Below are 24,193 nucleotides of genomic sequence, written 5' to 3' on the forward strand. Positions count from 1 at the left end.
AACTGGTTTTGATAACATACGTAGAGAATATCTAGAAAATGGAGGTAAATTGGCTGTAAAATTCTGGCAGCAATGTAGTGTCTCCAGTGGTAACGCTGAGGCCAGCACCTAATGAGGATGAAAGTTCTGTAGGGAATTTTGGGTGGTACTTGGAGAAGTATTACACTATGCATAAACCAAGCTGAACTGCTTTCGTAAGTGTTACGAAGTTTCATATAGTAAAAGGTTTGTTTGTTTTTTCTACAAGCACTCCATTTTCACAGCAAGAGTGGTACAGAATACTTAAACAAGGAAGAGAGTATTCATGGAAGATATAGTATGTAGCTCTTTGAAATACTAATGGATAAAATTCAAAATGATTAAACTATAGTACATGTGGGGCTTTTTACAATGACAAGGTGGTGGTTACAGAAAGCATGGCCCTGGGGTATCAATCTCTAGAAAGCAACCACCACCCTTCTATGTGTGTTCTCATTTTTCATTTTTCTTCATTTTTCTTAATCAGCTCTGCTGTTGGCTGCTTCTTAGCAAAACTGGTAAAAACAAAATTGTAATCATTGAACATAGTACTCTGGCAATCAGGACATTTAAAACCTTCCACATTCTAGGGGCAAAGAAAGTAGTGAGTGACATTTAAAACTATGATTTACAAGCAAAGTGGTAAAAACTTTTCCTGCATGAAAGACTTCCACAACTTTCCCAATGAGGTCATCATAGAAGGTCTGACTTATGGTGGTTTTGAAGCTAACATAAAAAATTCTGTTTCTGGAGTGATGTGAATAGTCTGGTAAATTCCAACTGATTTCATTCCATTGATTAAATACCCACAAGGATTTAACAGTGTGGCAGAACCTAGTATTAGGTCACTATTTCCACTCTCATGAGTGACATCCTTTGTAGTGATGCCATCTTTCACGTAGGACTGATTCATAACTGCTTGGTCAAGCTAACTATCAGAATTTCCAGGGTTTAATCTGTTTGCTTGCCAGATTCTCTGGGAAATCCAAAGTATATACAAGTACCAACAGTCAGAATTCACACATTCCATACAATATGCTGTTCCACTTGGGAAAATTATATTAAGAAACTGTTTCTTCCTGGAAATTCTGGTGTGGGCACACTTGGTGAGAAGGCTTCATAAAATTTCAGGCGAATAAGAGAAGCTTTTCATTGAGCCAAATCCGATGTCATCCCTAGCAAGCTTCAACAGGGGAACCAGTGCTTTCAGCAAAAGTTGGTCCCATATGTCTTCCAAATAAAATGTCTCTTGGAGATAAACGTGCTACTGTCACTGAGTACATAAGCTTCCTGATTGTCAGTTTTTGTCACACTTACGATGGAACATTGCAGATCCTTCCAAAATATGTCACCCTCAGATCTTGGAGTGGTGAAAAGATTTCCAGATTTTTGGTTTGCACCGGGTTGCTGCCAGGAGGACCTCCAGCAGCTTCTAGGTCCCATTGAAAAACTGTGCAACTTCCATCATTGTGAGACTGGAGAACAATCAACAACCACAGTAAATCAACTAAATGAAATACCTTTTTCTTCTGCTGCTGCTGCTGCAAATTGTTCAGGATGTGTTACATTCTGGTTCCTTTTTTGCTCTAATTTTATATTGATATTTTTTAAGGATTAAAAACTCTTCCTGGCTTTTTCTTTCTTTCTTTTTTTGGTAAGTAAAAGTTGAATTTGAGACTGGAAATAGAGGCAGATACAGTTCAGTCTCCTGTAGTCTGTTGTTTCACCATTAGAGAGTAGAGTGAGCACTAGCTAATGTTGCAGTACGTACTGTGGAGGACTGTAGATGTCATTATACTCTTTACTTTTGTCTTATCTTACTACATTGACAAGCAACTCTAGTATAGTATCAAATAGAGGTAGCAAAATTGGGCAACTTTGTCTTCTTATCCCCCCAAATAATATTTCTGATATTTCATAATTGCAGTGTTCATTGTAGCTTTTTGTGGATTTTGTTTTATTAGGTTAAGGGTTTCCTCTCTAATCTCATTTGCTGAGAGTTTTTTATATGAATAGTTATTGAATTGTATCAAATACTGTTTCTGCGTCTTTTGAGATGATCGTTTGGCCTTTATCCTTTAATCTGCTAATGTGGTGAATTATATTATTTCTAAGATTAAGCCAACTTTGCATTCCTGGGATCAATCCAACTTGGTATGGTTTATTTTATTTATTTAAAAAATACATTCTTGAATTCAGCTTTTTAATTTTTCTTTAGAAGTTTTACATTTATATTCCTCAGTGCAATTAACCTATGCATTTCCTTTCTTTTACTGTCCATTGTTTTGATGTGAAAGTTATACATGTCTTATAAATGAGTATGAATGTTTTATATTTTCTTTTCTCTGAAAGAATTGATGTACAATTGGAATTATCTGGTAATGTATGCCGATAAAGCTCTCTGGGTTTCTTTGGTTGGAAACATTATAACTATGCTAAATTAAACTATAAGTTTAACTACTTTTGTGATTACAGGAATTTCTTCCAGGTAGTTTGTTTCTTTTGTATCAGATTCAGTAAGTTGCATTTTTCTAGGAATTTATTCAAATCATCTAAGTTTTTAAACTTATGAAGATTTCACAATATCCTTTTACTATTTGTTTAATCTCTACATTATCTTATGCTGTCTTTTAAACTCCAGAGATTGTTTATTTGAGTCTTCTCTCTTTTTATTTTGATTAATCTTGCCAGAGCACTAGTTTCTCAGTCTTTTTAAAGAATCAGCATTTGACTTTATTGACCCTATTTCATGACTGCTTTCATTTTATATTTTCTTTCTGATCTTTATTATTTTCCTTTATCTAGTTCCTTCATTTTATTCTGTTTTCTAACTTTTAAAGATAGATGCTTAGCTCATTAGTTTTTAGCCTTTCTTTTTAACTTAATGCAATAAATTTCCTTTTTACTATACTATGAGAGTTATATGTCACATAAGTTTTTTAAAAATAATTACAACCTTTATTTTAGATTCAGGGTGCAAAAGTGCAGGTTTGTTATTACATAGGTATATTGCATGAAGCCAAGGTTTGGGGTATGACTGATCTTGTCACCCAGGTAGTGAGCATAGTACCCAGTTTTTCAGCCCTTGCCCTCCTCTCTCTCTCCCCACTCTAGTAGCCCCCAGTATCTGTTGTTGCCATCTTGATGTCCATGAGTACCCAGTGTTTAGCTCCTACTTATGAGTGAGAACATATGGTATTTGGTTTTCTGTTCCTGCATTAATTTGCTCAGGATAATGGCCTCCAGCTGCATCCATGTTTCTGCAGCATACTTTTAAACATAGCTATTTTCATCATAGTTCGGTTCTGAATATTTTCTAATTCTCTTTAGCATTTCTTCTTTAGATTATAGGTTATTTATGTTTGTTAGTTTACTCAAAGAGTTTCCATTTTGCAATGCAAAGCTATTATTGATATCTAATTTTTAAAAAGAATCAAGAGACTTTTAAAATTTGTTTTAAATATTTTTAAGGTTTAAAAAGTATTTAAAGTTTGTAATTCCTAGTAGGAAAAATTATCTGAATGGATACCCTAATGGCAAACCGCTGTAAAATGCTTCAGCTGCATTTGGGGTAGAGGGGTGGGGATTATCCTTAAAGCACCCCAGTTCTTTTGATGAGAAGGTCAGAGGTACACTGGTTTGTATTGCTTTGACATCCATTAGGTGGTCCAGGTTGCGTTTCCTTCACCAAGGGCTTTATTTATCAGAAGGGCATTACGCTTGACCTCCAAATTTGGCTGACAATTTACTAATAAGATTCGTAAACTTTCCATTGTACTGGTATTTTGACATACTTCCTGGGTTCTAGGCCACATCCTAGAAGGCACCATAACTTCTGGACCCTGTATGGCTGCAAGAACCTCTGGATCACTAAGAATGTCATTGAGTTCAGGCATTCCTGCCATTCCAGGCATTCTTCCGTGAACATTAACAGGCCTTCCCACAGGAAAGCCAGCTGGAAAAGAGAGCCTACTGAGTTCCTGATCCCTCTGGGCTCTCTCATGCTCTTTTTGAGCCTTTTAAACTATTTTTTCTTTGATCGCTCACTCTTCATGATTTTGCTCATACTTTCTCTGATGTTCTGCAATTTTCTAGGCCCTAGGTTGAACTTCTTTCAGCATTGTGCTAGCATCTTCATAATCCAATTTACAGACAAGGGGCAAGATCATGGGCTGCTTCTTCCCAATGGCCCAGAAGTCTGTGTGAAAACCACTTGTAAGGCTCACCACTTGTAAGGCTGGGCTGAATCAGGATTTATTTCAATGGCTCTGTTACAATATCAGATGGCAGCATTTGGCTTCTGTAATTTGTTGAAGACACTGGCTCTCTTTGGCATATAGAATGGTCAAGAGAGGATTCAGCTTGAAGGCATCTGTGAATAAGTCAATGGCTTTCTACGGTTCACCATCATTTAGGGCTTCAGTGGCAGCCACTTTCTTATCATTTGCCTGATCCATCATCTGTTATATCTACATTTTCATCTCCTCTTTCTTTTTTATTTTTAAAATTTATTTTATTATTACTTTTTAAATTTTAAGTTCCAGGATACATGTGCAGGACATACAGGTTTATTACACAGGTAAATATGTGCTGTGGTGGTTTGCTGCCCCTGTCAACCCATCACCTAAGTATTAAGCCCAGCATGCATTAGCTATTTTTCCTGATGCTCTCCTTCTCCCTGCCCCTCCAACAAGCCCCACTGTGTGTTGTTCCCCTCTCTGTGTCCATGTTTTCTCATTGTTCAGCTCCCACTTATAAGTGAGAACACGTGGTGTTTGGTTTTCTGTTCCTGCGTTAGTTTGTTGAGGATAATGTCTTCCAGTTCCATCCATGTCCCCGCAAAGGACATGATCTCATTCCTTTTTATAGCTGCATATTATTCCATGGTGTATATGTACCACATTTTCTTTATCCAGTTAACCACTGATGGGCACTTAGGTTGATTCCATGTCTTTGCTATTGTGAATAGTGCTGCAGTGAACATATACATGCATGTATCTTTATAACAGAATAATTTATATTCCTTTGGGTATATACCCAGTAATAGGATTGCTGGGTCAAATGGTATTTCTGGTTCTAAGTCTTTGAGGAATCACCACACTGTCTTCCACAATGGTTGAACTGATTTACACTCCCACTAACAGTATAAAAGCATTGCTATTTCTTCACAGCCTCACCAGCATCTGTTGTTTCTTCACTTTTTAATAATCGCCATTCTGACAGGCATGAGATGATATCTCATTGTGGTTTTGATTTGCGTTTCTCTAATCAATGATGTTGAGCTTTTTTTCATATGTTTGTTGGTTACATGAATGTCTTCTTTTGATAAGTGTCTGTTCACGTCCTTTGCCCACTTTTTAATGGGGTTGTTTGTTTTTTTCTTGCAAATTTGTTTAAGTTCCTTATAGATTCTGGATATCAGACCTTTATCAGATGGATAGATTGTAAAAATTTTCTCCCATTCTGTAGGCTCTCTGTTCACTCTGATGATAGTTTCTTTTGCTGTGCAGAAGCTCTTTAGTTTAATTAGATCCCATTCATCAGTTTTTGCTTTTGTTGCTGTTGCTTTTGACATTTTTGTCATGAAATCTTTGCCCATGTGTGTGTGTCCTGAATGGTATTGCCTAGATTTTCCTTTAGGGTTTTTATAGTTTTATAGTTTTGGGTTTTACATTTAAGTCTTTAATCCATCTTAAGTTAATTTTTGTATAAGGTGTAAGGAAGGGCTCCAGTTTCAATTTTCTGCATATGGCTAGCCAGTTCTTCCAGCACCATTTATTAAATAGGGCATCCTTTCCTCATTGGTTGTCAAAGATCATATGGTTGTAGATGTGCAGTTTTATTTCTGAGTTCTCTATTCTGTTCCATCGGTCTATGTGTCTGTTTTTGTACCAGTGCCGTGCTGTTTTGGTTACTGTAGGTTGCAGTATAGTTTGAAATTGGATAGCATGATGCCTCCAGCTCTGTTCTCTTTGCTTAGGATTGTCTTGACTATATGGGCTCTTTTTTGGCTCCATATGAATTTTAAAGTAGTTTTTCTAATCTGTGAAGTATGTCAATTGTAGTTTAATGGGAATACCATTGAAGGTATAAGTTACTATGGGCAGTATGGCCATTTTCACAATATTGATTCTTCCTATTCATGAGAATGGAATGTTTTTCCATTCGTTTGTGTCTTCTCTGATTTCCTTGAGCAGTGGTTTATAGTTCTTGAAGAGGTCCTTCACTTCCCTTGTTAGCTGTATTTCTAGGTATTTTATTCTCTTTGTGGTAATTGTGAATGGAAGTTCATATCATGATTTGGCTCTCTGCTTGCCTGTCGGTGTATAGGAATGCTTGTGATTTTTGCACATTGATTTTGTATCCTGAGACTTTGCTGAAGTTGCTTATTACCTTAAGAAGCTTCTGGGCTAAGACAGTGGGGTTTTCTAGATAGAGGATCATGTCATCTGGAAACAGACAGTTTTACTTCCTCTCTTCCTATTTGAATATCCTTTATTTCTTTCTCTTGCCTGACTGCCCTGTCAAGAACTTCCAGTACTGTGTTGAATAGGAGTGGTGAGAGAGGGCATCCTTGTCTTGTGCTGGTTTTCAAGGGGAATGCTTCTAGCTTTTGCCCATTCCGTATATTGGCTGTGGGTTTGTCATAAATGGCTCTTATTATTTTGAGGTATGTTCCATCAATACCTAGTTTATTGAGAGTTTTTAACATGAAAAGATGTTGAATTCTACAGAATTCAATATTGAGATAATCATGTGGTTTTTGTCTTTTGTTATGTTTATGTGATGAATTACGTTTATCGATTTGCGTATACTGAACCAGCCTTGAATCCTGGGGATGAAGCCGACTTGATCATGGTGGATAAGCTTTTTGATGAGCTGCTGGATTCAGTTTGCATCAGGACTGCATTGAGGATTTTTGCATCAATGTTCATCAGGGATATTGGCCTGTAGTTTTTTGTTGTTGTTGTATCTCTGCCAGGTTTTGGTATCAGTATGATACTGGCCTCAAAAAATGAGTTAGGGAGCAGTCCTTCCTTTTCCATTGTTCAGAAGAATATCAGAAGAAATGGTACCAGTTTCTCCTTGTACCTCTGGTAGAATTCAGCTGGAAATCTGTCTGGTCCTGGGCGTTTTTTGGTTGGTAGGCTATTTATAACTGTCTCAATTTCAGAACTCGTTATTAGTCTATTCAGGATCCAGCTTCTTCCTGATTCAGTCTTGGGAGGTATGTGTCCAGGAATTTATCCATTTCTTCTAGATTTTCTTTATTATTATTATTATTATACTTTAAGTTCTGGGATACATGTGCAGAACATGCAGGTCTGTTAAATAGAAATACATGTGCCATGGTGGTTTGCTGCACCTGTCAACCTGTTATCTACATTATGTGTTTCTCCTAATGCTATCCCTCCCCTAGTCCCCCAACCCCCGACAGGCACCAGCATGGATGTTCCCCTCCCTGTGTCCATGTGTTTTCATTGTTCAACTCCCACTTATGAGTGAGAACATGCGATGTTTGATTTTGTGTGATCATAGCCCACTGCAGCCTCAAACTCCTGCTTCAAGCAATCCTCCTGCCTTGGCCTCCCAATTAGCTGGGACTGTAGCCACATGCCACTGTACCTGGCTTTAGAATCTCTTTTTAACTTGGGTTTTCATGTGCCCTTAATTTTTAAAAATTTTTATTGATACATAATAAATGTATATATTTGTGGGGTACATGTAATATTTTGATACATGTATACAATGTATTATGATCAAATCAAGGTAATTGGCATATCCGTCACCTCAAATATTTACTACTTTTTTGTGTTGGGAACATTCAGAATCCTTTCCTCTGGCTATTTTGAAATATAAAATAAATTTTTGTTAACTATAGTTGCCCTACTGTGCCCTAGAACACTAGAACTTATTCGTCCTATCTAACTGTAATTTTGTCCCCATTAGCTAACCTCTCCCCATCCACTCCCCTTCCCAGCCTCTGGTAACCACTATTCTACTCCCTACTTATATGGGCATGATCTATGGGATCAACTTTTTTAGCTCCTACATGAGTGAAATGTGGTATTTGTCTTTCTGTGCCTTGCTTATTTCATTTAACATAATGTCCTCCAGTTCAATCCATGTTACTGTAAATGAGAGGATTTCATTCTTTTTTATGGTTGAATGATATTCTATTGTGTAAATATACCATATTTTCTTTATTCTCCTGTTGGTGGACACTTAGGTTGTTTCCATATCTTGACTATTGTGAGTAGTACTGTGATAAACATAGGAGTGCAGATATCTCTTTGACATACTAATTTCCTTTCCTTTGGATATATGCCCAGCAGTGGGATTACTAGATCATATGGTATTTCTATTTTTAGTTTTTTTGAGGAGCCTTCATACTATTTTCCATAATGGCTTGCATTCCCATCAAACTTGCATTTCCATAAAAAGTGTATGAGTTCCCTTTCCCAGGCTGGGCGCAGTGGCTCATGCCTGTAATCCCAACACTTTGGGAGGCCGAGGTGGGCAGATTATGAGGTCAGGAGATTGAGACCATCCTGGCTAACATGGTGATACTCCGTCTCTACTAAAAAATACAAAAAATTAGTCAGGTGTGGTGGCAGGTGCCTGTAGTCCCAGCTACTTGGGAGGCTGAGGCAGGAGAATGGCGTGAACCCAGGAGGTGGAGCTTGCAGTGAGCCGAGATCGCACCACTGCACTCCAGCCTGGGTGACAGAGTACGACTCCGTCTCAAAAAAAAAAAAAAAAGAGTTCCCTTTTTCTGTGTCCTCACCAGCAGTTGTTGTTTTCTGTCTTTTTTATAATAGGCATTTTAACTGGAATGAGACGATAGCTGATTGTGCATTTCCCTGATGATTAGTGACATTGGGCATTTTCTTACATACCTGTTGGCCATTTGTATGTTTTATTCTAAGAAATGTCTCTTCAGATTATTTGCCCATTTTAAAATTGGATTATTTGTTGTTTTTGTTTTATTTTTGCTGAGCTGAGTTCCTTGTAAGTTCTGGATATTCATCCTTTAATGGATAGTTTGCAAATATTTTCTCCCATTCTGTAGGTTGTCTCTTTTCTCTGTTGATTGTTTCTTTTGCTGTGCAGAAGCTTTTTAGTTTGATATAATCCCATTTGTCTATTTTTGCTTTTGTTGCCTCGGCTTTTGAGGTCTTATCCAAAAGATCTTTGCCCAGACCAATGCCCTGAAGCATTCTCCTGTTTTCTTCCAGTAGTTTCATAATTTTGGTTCTTATATTTAAGTCTTCATTTTGAGTCAGTTTTTACATATGGTGAGAGATAGAGGTCTAGTTTCATTCTTCTGCATATGGATATCCAGTTTTCCAAGTACCATTTATTGAGGAGACTGTCCTTTCTCCAGTGTGTCCTTTTGGCATCTTTGTTGAAAATCAGTTGGCTGTAAATATGTGGATTTATTTCCGGGTTCTGTATTCTATTCTATTAGTCTCTGTGTTTTTATGCCAATACCCTGCTCTTTTGGTTACTATAGCTTTGTAGCATATTTTGAAGTCAGGTAGTGTGATGCCTCCAGGTTTGTTCTCTTTGCTCAGGATTGCTTGGCTAGTCTGGGTCTTTTGTGGTTCCATATGAATTTTAGGATTGTTTTTCTATTTCTTGAAGACTGTCATTGGTATTATGATAGGGATTGTGTTGAATTTGTGGATCACTTTGGGTAGTATCATGTGACTTTAATGTACCATTTCTTTATAAATATGTGTATATATTTCCTTTGAATAAATGAAAATGTGTGTGTGTGTGTGTGTGTGTGTGTAATTTTGGAGCTATGATATAGCCACTTACCACAAAAAGTCTCAAAGCTACTTATGGCAAAAAAAAAAAAAAAGAAAAGGTATGTTTCACCCTTCAAATTACCACCAGATTGAGAGGCAGAGCAAGATAGCAGAATAGAACCCTCCAGTGATCATCCCTCCACAGGAACATCAAATCGAACAAGTATCTACACAAGAAAGCACCTTCATAAAAGAACTAAAAATCAGGAGAGCAATCACAGTACCTTTTTTAAACATCATATCAAGGAAAAAGGTACTGAAGAGGGTAGGAAAGACAGTCTTTAATTGCCTATACTACCCCTCCCTGCATGCCCCAGTAGCGGCCACATGACACAGATAGAGAATCTGTGTACTTGATGGAGGGAGAGCAAAGTGATTGTTAGGACTTTGCATTGGAATTCAGTGCTGCCCTGTCATAGCATAAAGCAGTACAGGGCAGAATTCGGCCAGTGCCCATGGCGGGAGCATTTAGACCAGCCCTAGCCAGAAGGGAATTGTCCATCTCAGCAGTTGGAACCTGAGTTCTGGCTAGCCCCAGTGTCATGGGCTGTAGTGTACTAGGGTCCTGATAAACTTGAAAGGCAGTCTAGGCCACACAGACTACAGTTCCTGGGCAAGTCCTGGTGCCATGCTGTGTTCAGAGCCAGTGGACTTGGGTGCATGCGACCCAGTGAGACACCAGCTACGGTAGACAAGGGAGTGCTTGCATTACCCCTTTCCCAACTCCAGGCAGTGCAGCTCGGAGTTCTGGGAGGAAAGGGAAGAGTACAGAGGACTTCGTCTTGCAATTTGGATACCAGCTCAGCCACAGTAAAATACAACTCCAAGCAGAGTCCTGAAGCCCCAATTCCAGGCCATAGTTTGTGGATGACATTTCTAGACCCACCCTGGGCCAGAAGGGAACCCATTGCCCTGAAGGCAAGGACCCAGTTTTGGCAGAATTCACCACCTGCTGACCAAAGAGCCCTTGGGTTTTGAATAATTATCAATGGTAGCCAGGCAGCAGTCACTGTGGGCTTTGGGCAAGACCCAGTACATGCTGGCTTCAGGTGTGATCCAGCACATTCATAGCTGTGGTGGCCACAAGGAGAGACTCTTTCTGCTTGAGGAAAGGAGAAGGATAGTAAAAATGGCTTTATCTTGCAACTTGGGTACCAGCTCAGTCACAGTATAATAAAGTACAAAGCAAACTCCTACAGTTCCTGATTCTGGGCCTTAGCTCCTGAAGGGCATTTCCAGATCTGTCCTGGGCCAGTAAGAAATCCGCTTCCCTGGTGGAGCTTGCAGTGAGCTGAGATAGTGCCACTGCACTCCAGCCTGGGCGACAGAGTGAGACTCCATCTCAAAAGAAAAAAAAAAAAAATCCGCTTCCCTGAAAGGGGAGGCCCGGTCCTGGCAGGATCTGTCACTTGCTGACTAAAGAGCCCTTGAACCTTGAATAAACATCAGCGGTAGCCAGAAAATAGTTGCCACAGTACCAAAACCTAGTACTGTGCTGGCTTCAGGTGTGACCCCGCACAGCCCCAGTGGTGGTGTCCAAGGGGGTGCTTGCATCACCTCTCCTCCCACTCCAGTTGGTGCAACATGGAGACAGAGATTTTGTTTGCTTGGGAGAAAGTAAGGGAGGAGAACAAGAGCCTCTGCCTAGTAATCCAGGGAATTCCCCCACATCTTACCCAAGACCACCAAGGCAGTACCTCTATGAGTCTGCAACAGTCACAATGTTACTGGGCTTGGGGTGCCCCCTAATAGACATATGGCTGCAATGACCAAAGTCATAGATCACAACACTCAATTCCCTTTGAATACTTGGAAAGCCTTCTCAAGAAGGACAGGTACCAACAAACCCAGATTGCTAAGATTAGAATAAATACCTAACTTGTCAATGCCCAGACATTGACAAACATCCAGAAGCATCAAGACCATCCAGGAAAACATGACCTCACCAAACAAACTAAATAAGGCATCAGGGACCAATTCTGGAGTGACAGAGATATGTGGCCTGGCCTTTCAGACAGAAAATTCAAAATAGCTGTTTTGAGGAAGCTCAATGAAATCCAAGATAATGCAGAGAAGGAACTGAGAATCCCATCAGATAAATTTAACAAAGAGATTGAAATAATTAAAAACAAGAAATTCTGGATCTGAAAAATCTGACAAATCAAAGGATGTATCAAAGTCTCTCAATAAATACTTGACCAAGCGGAAGAAACAGTTTGTGAGCTTGAAGACAGGCTATTTGAAAATACATAGTCAGAGGAGTCAAAAGAAGAAAGAATAAAAAATAATGAGGCACATTTACAGGATCTAAAAAATAGCCTCAAAAGGACAAATCTAAGAGTTATTGACCTTGAGAAGGTAGAGAAGAGATAGGGGTAGAAAGTTTATTCAAAGAGATATTAACAAAGAATTTCCCAAACCCAGAGAAAAATATCAAAATTCAAGTATAAGAAGGTTATAAAATGCCAAGCAAATTTAACCCAAATACTACCTCAAGAAATTTAATAATCAAACTCCTAAAGGTCAAGGATAAAGAAAGGATCCTAAAAGCAGCAAAAGAAAGAAATAACATATAAAAGAGCTCCAATACATCTGGCAGCAGATTTCTCTGTGGAAGCTTTACAGGCCAGGAGAGAATGGCATGACATACTTAATGTGCTGAAGGAAAAAAAAAACTTTTATCCTAGAATAGTATATATCTGGTGAAAATATCCTTCAAACATGAAGGAGAAATAAAGACTTTCCCAGACAAACAAAAGCTGAGGGATTTCATCACCAGACCTGTTCTACAAGAAAAGTTGAAGGGAGTTCTTCCATCTGAAAGAAAAGGATATTAACAAGCAATAACAAATCATCTGAAGGCACAAAACTCATTAATAGTAAGTACACAGACAAATACAAAATGTTATAACACTGTAATTGTGGTGTGTAAACTATTCATATCTCGAGTAGGAAGACTAAAAGAATAACCTATCAAAAATAGCAACTATAACAACTTTTAAAGACGTAGTATAATAAGATTTAAATAGAAACAACAAAAAGTTAAGAAGCGGCAGTGCCGGGTGGGGGATGAAAAAGTGTAGAGTTTTTATCAGTTTTTTCTTTGCTTGTTTTTGCAATCAGAGTTAAGTTGTCATCAGTTTAAAATAATGGGTTATAAGATGTTACTTGCAAGCCTTTTGGTAACCTCGAATTTAAAAACCTACAATAGATACACAAAAATATAAAGTAAGAAATTGAAACATACCACCAAAGAAAATCACTTTCACAAAAAGGAAGACAGGAAGGAAGGAAGAGAAGACCACAAAACAACCAGAAAGCAAATCACAAAATGGCAATAATAAACCCTTACTTATCAATAATAACACTGAATTAAATGGACTAAACAATTCTCCAATCAAAAGACAGAGTAGCTGAATGGATTTTAAAAAACAAGACCCAATGATCTGTTGCCTACAAGAAATGCACTTCACCTATAAAAATAAACATAGACTGAAAATGAAGGGATGAAAAAAGTTATTCCATGCAAATGAAAACCAAAAAGCAGGAGTGGCCATACTTGTATCAGATAAAATAGATTTTAAGACAAAAACTATAAAAAGACACAGAGAAGATCATTATATGATAAATGTATCAATTCAGCAAGAGGATGTAATAGTTATTAATATATATGCACCCAACACTGGAGTATCCAGACATATAAAACAAATATTAGAGCTAAAGAGCGAAATAGACCCCAATACAATAATAGGTGGAGACTTCAACATCCCACTTTCAGCATTGGATATATCTTCCAGACAGAAAACCAGCAAAGAAACATCAGACTTAATCTGTACTGTAGGCCAAATTGACCAAATACTTACAGAACATTTTGTCCAAAGGCAACAGAATACATATTCTTCTCCTTAGCACATGGATCAGTCTCAAGGATAATACCATATGTTAGGCCACAAAAGAAATCTTAAAAATATCAAAAAATTGAAATCATATCAGTAGCTTCTCTAATCATAATGGAATAAAACTAGAAATTGGCTGGGTGTGGTGGCTCATGCTGTCATCCCAGCACTTTGGGAAGCCGAGGCGGGCAGATCATGAGGTCAGGAGTTTGAGACCAGCCTGGCCAACATGGTGAAACCCTGTCTCTACTAAAAAAAATGTAAAAATTAGTCAGGTGTGGTGGTGCACGCCTGTAATCCTAGCTACTCAGGAGGCTGAGGCAGAATTGCTTGAACCTGGGAGGTGGAGGCTGCAGTGAGCTGAGATTGCGCCACTGCACTCCAGCCTGGGTGACAGAGTGAGACTCCGTCTCAAAACAACAACACCACCACCAAAAAAAAAAAAAAAAAAAACCCTAAAAATCAATAACAAGAGGAACTTTTTAATTTAATTTTATTTATATATATATATATATATATATATATATATATTTTTATGGAGTCTCCCTCTGTCACCCAGCCTGGACTTTAGTGGCATGATCTCTGCTCACTGTAACCTCCGCCTCCCGGGTTCAAGTGATCCTCCTGCCTCAGCCTCCCGACTAGCTGGGATTACAGGCATGCACCACCATGCTCGGCTAATTTTTGTATTTTTGTAGAGACTGGGTTTTGCCATGTTGGCCAGGCTGGACTTGAACTCCCGACCTCAAGTGATCCACCCACTTTGGCCTCCCAAAGTGCTGGGATTACAGGTGTGAGCCACCACACCCAGACTGGAACTTTGGAAACCATATAAACACATGGAAATTAAATAATATGCTCCTTAATGGCCAGTGGGTCAACAGAGGAATTAAGAAGGAAATTAAAAAATTTCTTGAAACAATAAAAGTGGAAACACAAAAGCAGTACTAAGAGAGAAGCTTATAGCAATAACCATCTACATGAAAACAGTAGGAAGACATCAAATAAAAAACCCAAGCATGCATCTTAAAAAACTAGAAAAGCAAGAGCAAACCACACCCAAAATTAGTAGATGAAAAGAAATAATAAAGATCAGAGCAGAAATAAATGAAATTGAAATGAAAAAAATATAAAAGATCAATAAAATGAAAAGGTACTTTTTTTAAGAAAAGATAAACAAAATAGACAAATTGTTAGTCAATAGTTACACTTTAGCCAGGCTAGGAAAACATGAGAGAAGACCCAAAGAAAATCAAAGATAAAAAAGGAGACATTACAACCGATATTACAAAAATTCAAAGGACCATTAGAGACTACTATTAGCAACTACATGCCAATAAATTGGAAAACCCAGAAGAAATAAATTCATAGACACATCAAAACTACCAAGATTGAACCATGAAGAAATACAAAACCTGAATAGACCAATAACAAGTAAGGAGATGAAACCCTTAATAAAAGGTCTCCCAGCAAAGAAAAGCCGGGGACCCAGTGGCTTCACTGCTGAATTCTACCAAACATTTAAAGAAGAATGAATATCAGTCCTACTCAAACTCTTTCAAAAAGTAAAGGAAGAGGGAATACTTCCAAACTCATTCTACAAGGCAAGTATTATGCTGATACCAAAACCAGACAAAGACACATCAAAAAAAGAAAACTAGAGGTCAGTATTGCTGATGAACATTGATGTGAAATCCTTAACAAAATACTAACAAACTGAATTCAACAACACATTGAAAAGGTCTTTCATTATGACCAAGTGGGATTCATCCCATAGATGCAAGGATAGTTCAACATGTGCAAATCAATGTGATACATCATGTCAGCAGAACGAAGGACAAAAACCATATGACCATTTTAATTGATGCAGGAAAAGCATTTGATAAAATTCAACATCATTCTATGATTTAAAAACCTCAAAAAAACTGAGTATAGAAGGAATATACCTCAACACAATAAAAGCCATATACAGCAGACCCAGAGGTAGTATCATACCGAACAGGAAAAATGAAAGCCTTTCCTCTGAGATCTGGAACAAGACAAATATGCCCACTTTTAACACTGTTATTTAACATAGTACTGGAATTCCTAGCTAGAGCAATCAGACAATAGAAATGAAGGCATCCACCTTGGAAAGGAAGAAGTTAAATTATGCTTGTTTGCAGCTCATATGATCTTACATTTGGAAAAACCTTAAGACTCCACCAAAAAACTAATAGAACTGATAAACAAATACAGTAAAGTTGCAGAATACAAAATCAACATACAAAAATCAGTAGCATTTCTGTATGCCAAAAGCAAAGAATCTGAAAAAAATCAAGAAAGTAATCCCATTTTCAATAGCTACAAATAAATTAAATACCTAGGAATAAACTTAACCAAAGAAGTGAAAGATCTCTATGAAGATAACTATAAAACATTGATGAAAGAAATTGAAGTTGGCCGAACGCAGTGGCTCACACCTGTAATCCCAGAACTTTGGGAGGCTGAGGCAGACGGATGACGAGGTCAGGAGATCAAAACCATCCTGGCTAACACAGCAAAACCCCATCTCTACTAAAAATACAAAAAAATTAGCCAGGCCCGTGGCAGGCGCCTGTTGTCCCAGCTATTCAGGAGGCTGAGGCAGGAGAATGGCATGAACCTGGGAGGCGGAGCTTCCAGTGAGCTGAGCTCACACCACTGCACTCCAGCCTGGGCGACAGAGTGAGATAACTCTCAAAAAAAAAGAGATTGAAGAGGACACAAAGCAACATATTAATGGATTGGAAAAATTAATATTGTTAAAATGTTCATACTACTCAAGCATCTACAGATTCAATGCAATCCCTATCAAAATACCAATGACATTCTGTAAGAAATAAAAAAAATAACCTTACAACTTATATGGAACCACAAAAGGCCCTGAATAGCCAAAGCCATCCTAAGCAAAAAGAACAAAACTGGAGGAATCACATTACCTAACTTCAAATTATACTACAGAGCTATAGTAAGCAAAATAGCATGGTACTGGCATAAAAACAAGACACATAGACCAATGGAACAGAATAGATAACCCAGAAATAAATCCATACATCTACTGTGAACTCATTTTAAACAAAGGTGCCAAGAATATACACTGGGGAAAGGACAGTCTCTTCAATAAATGGTGCTGGGAAAACTGGATATCCATGTGCAGAAGAATGAAACTAGACCCTATCTCTTGCCATATACAAGAATCAAATCAAAGTGGATTAAAGACTTAAATCTGAGACCTCAAACTATGAAATTATTAATACTACAGGAAAACACTGGGGAAACTCTCCAGGATATTGGACTGGGCAAAGATTTCTTGGGTCATTCCCCACCAGCACAGACAACCAAAGCAAAAATGGACAAATGTGATCACATCAAGTTAAAAAACTTCTGCACAGCAAAGGAAACAACAAAGTGAAGAGACAACTCACAGAATGGGAGAAAATATTTGCAAACTATCCATCTGATAAGGGACTAATAACCAGAATATATAAGGAGCTCAAACAACTCAATTAGGAAAGAATCTAGTAATCCAACTGAAAAATGGGCAAAAGATCTGGATAGACGTTTCTCAAAAGAAGATATACAAATGGCAAATAGATACATGAAAAGGTGCTCAACATCACTGATCATCAGGGAAATGCAAGTCAAAACTATAATGAGATATCATCCCACCCCAGTTAAAATGGCTTATATCAAAAAGGCAGGCAATAACGAATGCTGGTGAGGATATGGAGAAAGGGAACCCTAGTACGCTGTTGGTGGGAATGTAAATTAGTAAGCCACTATGGAGAACAGTATAGAAGTTCCTAAAAAAACTATACAGAAATACCATGTGATCCTGCAATCCCACTGCTAGGTATATACCCAAAAGAAACGAAATCAGTATATCAAAGGGATATCTGCACTCCCATATTTATTACAGCACTATCCACAGTAGCCAAGATTTGGAAGCAACCCAAGTATCCATCAAAGACAACTGGATAAAGAAAATGTGGTACATATACATAATAGAGTACTATTCAGCTATAAAAAAGGAGATCCTGTCATTTGCAAAAACATGGATGGAACTGGAGAATATTATTTTCAGTGAAATAAGCCAGGCACAGAAAGACAAACTTCGTATGTCCTCACTCCTTTGTGGGAACTAAAAACTAAACTAATTGAAATGGAGATAGCAGAATGATGGTTACCAGAGGGCTGGGAAAGGTAGTTGTGAGAAATGGGGATGGTTAATCGGTACAAAAGTATAGTTAAATAAAAGGAGTAAGATCTAGTATTTGATAGCACAACAGGGTGAGTACAGTCAGCAGTAATTTGATGTACATTTCAGAATAACTGAAAGAGTACAATTGGAATATTCATAACATGAAGACATGATGACTGTTTGAGGTGATGGACACCCCATTTACCTGATGTGATTATTACACATTGTATGCCTGTATCAGAATATCTCATGTAACCTGATAATTATGTACACCTACTATGTACCCATAAAAATTAAAAAATACCACCAAATTAAGTTTACCAAGTCAGTAGTTCTCAAATTTGTTCAAATTGTAGAGTTCCTGGAGCTGATAATTCATTTTGATGAGTATTATAAATGTTGCTATCTTAAGTTTAATACATGTAATTTTTTGCTTAATTAGATGTTATACAAAATTCTAATTTAGAACAAATGATTGCAGGAGCCAACTACTTTGAAAAATTATGAGGGGAAAATTTACAATAGAAAATTTTAATAATTTTTCTGCATATTAGAAAGTGCCATTCATTTTACTCTGAATTCAAAACTCTTCTGTTTTTTGTCTGTAAGATGAAATCCAAATTTTGGGGACTGGTGTTCGAGGCATACATGTCATTTTATCCTTCTATTTCTACTAATTCCCTCCATGACCTCTCTGTCAGAAAAACTGTGAGTTATATACTGGTCTTAAAAAACTTGTTCTATATCCTCTAGTCTTCTATTTGTTAAAAGATAGTTTTCAAAAATGGGTAAAATTATTGTCATGCAGATATGCAGATGTAAAAGTGAACATGTGTTAAGAGTAATCTATTCATTAATCAATGAGGGGACCAGGTAGATGTTATAACCAGTTCAAAAGAGAACCCTAAGAACAGACACATTTATAGATCAGGAATATTCAAATGCATGTGTAAATGGAGGCAACACTGATTTTTCCACATGGGGAAAGGGAAGTCAGTTGAACTTCTACAGACAGGATAGACTGTGCATGTCTACAGACAGAAATTATTTGGTCTTGCTATCACTCATTTTAACTTACAGAGTTGTAAGATACCCCAAGGACAGTGAAAGGCTAGAATCAGACGACTGGAAAGGTATGTTGTATGTGGATAATGCCTAGTTTTCCACTAAAGCATAATTTTTTCCTATACACCTGGTCTTGTTTTTTCCTGTCTTTCTGGATATTTAATTCCCATCTGTTCTTCAGTGACTTTAATATCTGCAGAAATGAGTTTTATCCCTGTCTTTTTCATGTAGTCCTTACTGTCTAATTATTTACTTGACATTTACTTGTATGGTACACTATTGTTAACTATCTTTTTAGCATTTTTAAAATCTACCTAACTATATCATAAGATAATTTTATAGTCAGAAATTATATCAAATGTTAGACACTCAGTGATTATCTGTTGTTTGGAAAGAATATCTTCTCCCTCCTTTTTACTGTGACCTAAGTTCCTTAAACCTCTACCACTCCCTCCAACAACATCAACAATGTCATGTCCAGCACCATCATGTCTTGTTTAGCCTGGAATTAGTGAATTCTTAATATTGGGTTCCCCAAAAGAAAATCAGTATATTCAACTAAAAACAAAGCAAAAACCTTGGATAATAACCTGCTATGTATGCATAGCTTGAGGTCAACATATGTCTTAAAGAGGTTTTGATAGTTCAAATAGATGTGATTTTTACCTAATAAAGCTATTTTCAATTTCTATCCATTTTCAACAGGTATGTATTCATGTTATCAGTTGTGCAAAGTGGGGAGGGATATTTGACTTGGGAATAAGGGATGTTTTCTCCTTCCAAAATACATGTTCTACAGAAAACCAAACACTGCATGTTATCATTTATAAGTGGGAGCTAAAAATTGGGTACACATGGACATAAAGATGGGACCAGTAGACACTGGAGACTGCAACAGTGGAAAGAGTGGGAGGGGGGCACAGGCTGAAAAATGAACTATTGGGTACTGTGGTCACTACCTGGGTGATGGGTTCAATCCTACCTCAAATCTCAGCATTGTGTAATATACCCTTGTAACAAACCTGCACATGTGCCCCCTTGAATCTAAAATAAAAGTTAAAATAAAACACCCCCTACATTAACAAAATCACGAAGCCATAATTCCCAGAAAAACAGTTATATTCAGCTCATTAATTATGTGTTTATTTTCTTTATTGGTATTTACAAGTATATTCCATGTCCAAAAATTATTGTTTTTTAAGTGTTTTGTCAGTTTTAGCTAAACATTTTAGTTATCAGTAAATAATGTTTATTTTTTACAAGCACTAACTACAAAACTCCACTTCTTTAGATGAGAGATGCTGACAAACATTATATAAAACCAATTACAAAATGTGAAAGTAGCACACAGACGGATACACACATACTGCCACCAACAATTGTGAGATCATATGAGTGGAATGAATGGGAATTAAGAAGAAAAGCTATAAAATTGGTTTGTAACAACACTTTCTAAAATTATTTATACGTTGGGGAATTTTAATCTGTTGTTACTCATAGAGTTGGTAAATTAAATTATTTATATAAAATAATGAGTTTTATACAGAGTTCTTTGCTAACAAAAATATCATAATTTATAACTTGCTAGGTTTACGTTGTAAGATTGTCTTCTAATTTTAAGCATATATAGAACAATGATAATATCTATATATCTATTTGTCTATCATCAGTTTTAAAACCTGGTTTTAGTATTTAAAGCACTCCCAACTTCCTTTAATCACTTAAGGTATACCATTCTTTTTTTGTTTGTTTTTTGGACCTTTTCTATTAAAGCATAGATATTTTCCCCTCAACAACATATTATCTTCAGACCCTGGGCACTCTCATCCTTCTGATTCTCAGTCACCTTAATTACAATATAGATACCTACCCTTAAAGCCTGTCTTTGAAACTCTCATCCCTGTCCAACTCAGTGAAATTCCTCCCACCATCCCCTCTTTATGGTATCTTGTCATTTTAAACAACAAATATTTATAGTATGGAAAAAATAAAATCTTTTATGTCTGTAGCCCCTTTTTAGAATATTTTATCCATCTCTTTAACTGAAATCAGGTGTGGAAATAAACAATGCCTACCCAAATGAGAACAAAGGGAGGCTATTTATTTAGAGCTTGCTATGGTAAGGGAGTCAGACACTGTCACTTGTGTTTAGTAGACTCAAAGCATGCAGGGGAGTGGGAAAGCTTTATAGTCAGAAAAGGGGGAAGGCTTCAGATGTTCTCTGATTGTAGTTTGTTAACATGAGAAAGCTGGAAGCAGGCTAACTAGAAGCAGGGCATTTTATGCGATTGGTTTGGTGAGCATATCTAGGTTTCTCTGGTTGGTCCTGAGTTGGGGGAGAAGGGGCCAAAAAATGGAGAAGTTGGCTAAGTCCTCAACATTCTGGGTCAATTGCTACAGCTACAGAGGTTGAGACTGGCTTCCCTGACTGGTTGATGTAGAGGCTGCAAGTCAGAGAGTTCTATTGTCATATATGGTCTAGCCTTTGTCCATTTGTATATTCAGTCCATTTGTATATTCAGTCCCACCGACGACATTATTTCCTTTGCTACTCACTCTGGTGGCAGCTTTTCAGTTCCCTGGCATGAGGAAGGATAAGTTTCCCCATATATCTTCCAGATCATTGTTCCATTAGTATTCCTTCCTATCAGTTACTCTCCTGTAGTTCATGAAATGCCCAACCCCCATATTATTTTCTATTATCTACTAAACTCACTTGAGTTCATTAGATTTATTGGGTAACATAAATATCCCACTACTTTGTTCTAGCAAGTGATATTGTTACATTAAAAATATTTCAGTACCTCCTTGTAAGTGGTACCTCCTTGTAAGTGGTGTAACAGAAGTGAAATGAAAATTCTACTAAATTAACATAGGTGATATTTTATGTTGCTTTTGAGATACAAATAGGCAAAGAGGAGGAGGGAAGTGATGGCTGGATAGGATAGGAGAGATAGAGGTGGCAGCATAGGTATGGACTGGAAGTGTTAAGAGAATGGGGTATTCAGGGGTCTGAACTTCATACTGACTGAGCTCTCTCTTCCCATTCCTCAATCTCCACTTAATTCTGACTCTCACCTTGGGCCTTATTATTCCCTAGAACTGTATTATATTGAATGCCAGCTCCCCAAGTGTCACCTACCCAACCTGTGGATAAGACAAAGCTGAGTTTATTGCTTAAAGCCATAAGGGAAAACACCACCTCAACAGTGCTTTGGCAGTGTCTCAGAAGAGGAACTGCAAAGTCAGAATTGATTGAGAATTTGAAGTGTGCTAAGGCAGGTCTTCCAATGACTGAGGTGGACTGGGGGTAGGATGGAGGTTTGACTCGGATTGTGTAAGGATCATGAAAAAGCAGTCCAGCATTGGTAGGAATAGCAAGAAGATTTTTTTGAGGCAAGGGATGCAGACTTAGGACTGAAACTGTGTTTTGATGCTTACTGCTGAAGAGTTGACACATCTTTCAGGTACTACTGAAATGAGCAATCAAGTTATTTGCTTAGGCAAGAGTCTCTTGGAATGGTAAAATCATGCTAATGAAGACAATGGAATAGTAAAGTCATATTAATGTGGACAATAACCTGGGTATTGGAGAGTAGTTTCGGTTCTCAGTCATCTGCAGTATCTCAAACTCTGAAATGTTTCCTCTAATTCCAGGTGTCGCCTTCTTCACTCACATGCTATAATGCCTTTTGAGATTTTTCTTGGCCTTTACTATAACCGCAGCAACCTTATTCTTCTTTTTATAAGCTCCTCCTTGCTTCCCGGCCTGAGTAATCTGTTTAACCTCATGTTTACTAATAATCTATGAAGGGAGTAAGCAAAATGTAGAATACTGTAAAATACAAATGGAAAGCATCAGACTCTTTTATGTTAAAAATCTAGGGTGAAGTCCATTTTTAAAAGATAATACTGTATAAACCTTAAATTTTTGTTAAAAAAAAACAAGTATAGTGGAAAAATCCAAGTTATATGAATCTCAAAGTATAAAGTGAAGGAATTAGATTATATTAAGAAACAACTGGTTGAGTTCACTGTAATTTTGAATCTGTATGTTTTTTGAGGTCAATTTTCAACATTTTACATATTTTTCTACGTCTTGGTAAGGGATATTTAATTTTCTATTATGTTCTAGATTTTCCAGTGTTTTATAGAAAACATGCTATGTTATGGAATTAATTTCTTGTGGATTGAAGACAAAAATAGGCAGATATTAACTGGTATCTGATAATATTTTATGTTATTCGTTCTTTAGAGAAATGTTAATTCCTGTATTCTCTTTCTCTTTAGGCTAATTTGCGCCAGAAAGTTACTCACTCAGTACAAACTGATCTTAGTCACTTGAGAAGAGAAAATTGTTCCCAAGTGTACCCTCCAAAGGACACTAGCACCCAGTCCATGAGGGAAGACAGCACTGGGGTGCCCAGGCCTCAGATTTACTTGGCTGGTCTTCGTGGAGGAAAGAGCAGAATCACCGATGAGGTCAAGGTGAACTTAACTAGAGATGTGGATGAAACCTAATTACAGACAACATTTTAAAATAGATGCTACTCAATTATGAACAATAGCAAGTACTTAGAGGTATATTAACATCTATATACAAATATAACATCTAATCTACAAATTAATTTTGTAGGGGTGGCACATTCATTGGTTGTGTGACTGTTTATTGGGTTCCCATATTTTATCAAACTGTTTTCTGTAACACATTTTTCATTCTGTTGAAATTGAAAAATAAAACTGTCCATTTATCTTTTATTTGTTAGAAAAATTTGTCAGCATTAAGATTGAAATTATGATAACATTTAGATATAAATATAAGATTATTACTGGAATAGAAGTCTATTTCTAAACCATATTTAATGTTAAACATCACAAACTTAAAACCTAATCAATATTTTCAGCTTTGTTAGCTATTAAATGTTAACATGGATTAAATTGATATGTAACAAAACCTTACTAATTTGGAACAATTGGAGCAAAGGTCCACATGATGTTTTTTTCTTTCTTTTTTTTTTTTTTTGAGACAGGGTCTTGCTCTGTCACCTAGGCTGGAATGCAGTGGTACAATCACAGCTCACCGCAGCCTCGACCTCCTGGGCTAAAGCAATCCTACCTCAGCCTCCTGAGTAGCTGGGACCACAGGCGTGTGTTACCACACCTGGCTAATTTTT

General features: G+C 37.2%; 1 protein-coding gene and 2 pseudogenes across 9 annotated transcripts in view; 1 reads left to right on the forward strand and 2 right to left on the reverse strand.

The window, feature by feature from the left end:
- Positions 1-23,777, forward strand: part of CFAP206 (cilia and flagella associated protein 206) — a 56,309-nt gene extending 32,532 nt beyond the window's left edge. For 4 of the 9 annotated variants that reach the window (XM_054491486.2, XM_054491487.2, XM_054491488.2 and 1 more), the window contains exons 12-13: positions 20,311-20,454; positions 23,310-23,777. In XM_054491486.2, coding sequence (XP_054347461.1) covers positions 20,311-20,454; positions 23,310-23,540 — 375 coding nt within the window. In that variant the 3' untranslated portion in view covers positions 23,541-23,777. Of the gene's footprint in view, positions 1-18,563; positions 18,663-20,310; positions 20,455-23,309 lie in introns of all 9 variants that reach the window. The other 5 variants (XM_054491493.2, XM_054491491.2, XM_054491490.2 and 2 more) reach the window with 2 other exon arrangements.
- LOC129038229 (S-adenosylmethionine decarboxylase proenzyme-like) lies at positions 479-1,483 on the reverse strand (annotated as a pseudogene).
- Positions 3,733-11,390, reverse strand: LOC129038230 (hsc70-interacting protein-like; annotated as a pseudogene).
- Positions 23,778-24,193: the final 416 nt, after the last annotated feature.

This window comes from Pongo pygmaeus, chromosome 5 (genome assembly GCF_028885625.2).
Source record: "Pongo pygmaeus isolate AG05252 chromosome 5, NHGRI_mPonPyg2-v2.0_pri, whole genome shotgun sequence".
Classification (NCBI taxonomy): domain Eukaryota; kingdom Metazoa; phylum Chordata; class Mammalia; order Primates; family Hominidae; genus Pongo; species Pongo pygmaeus.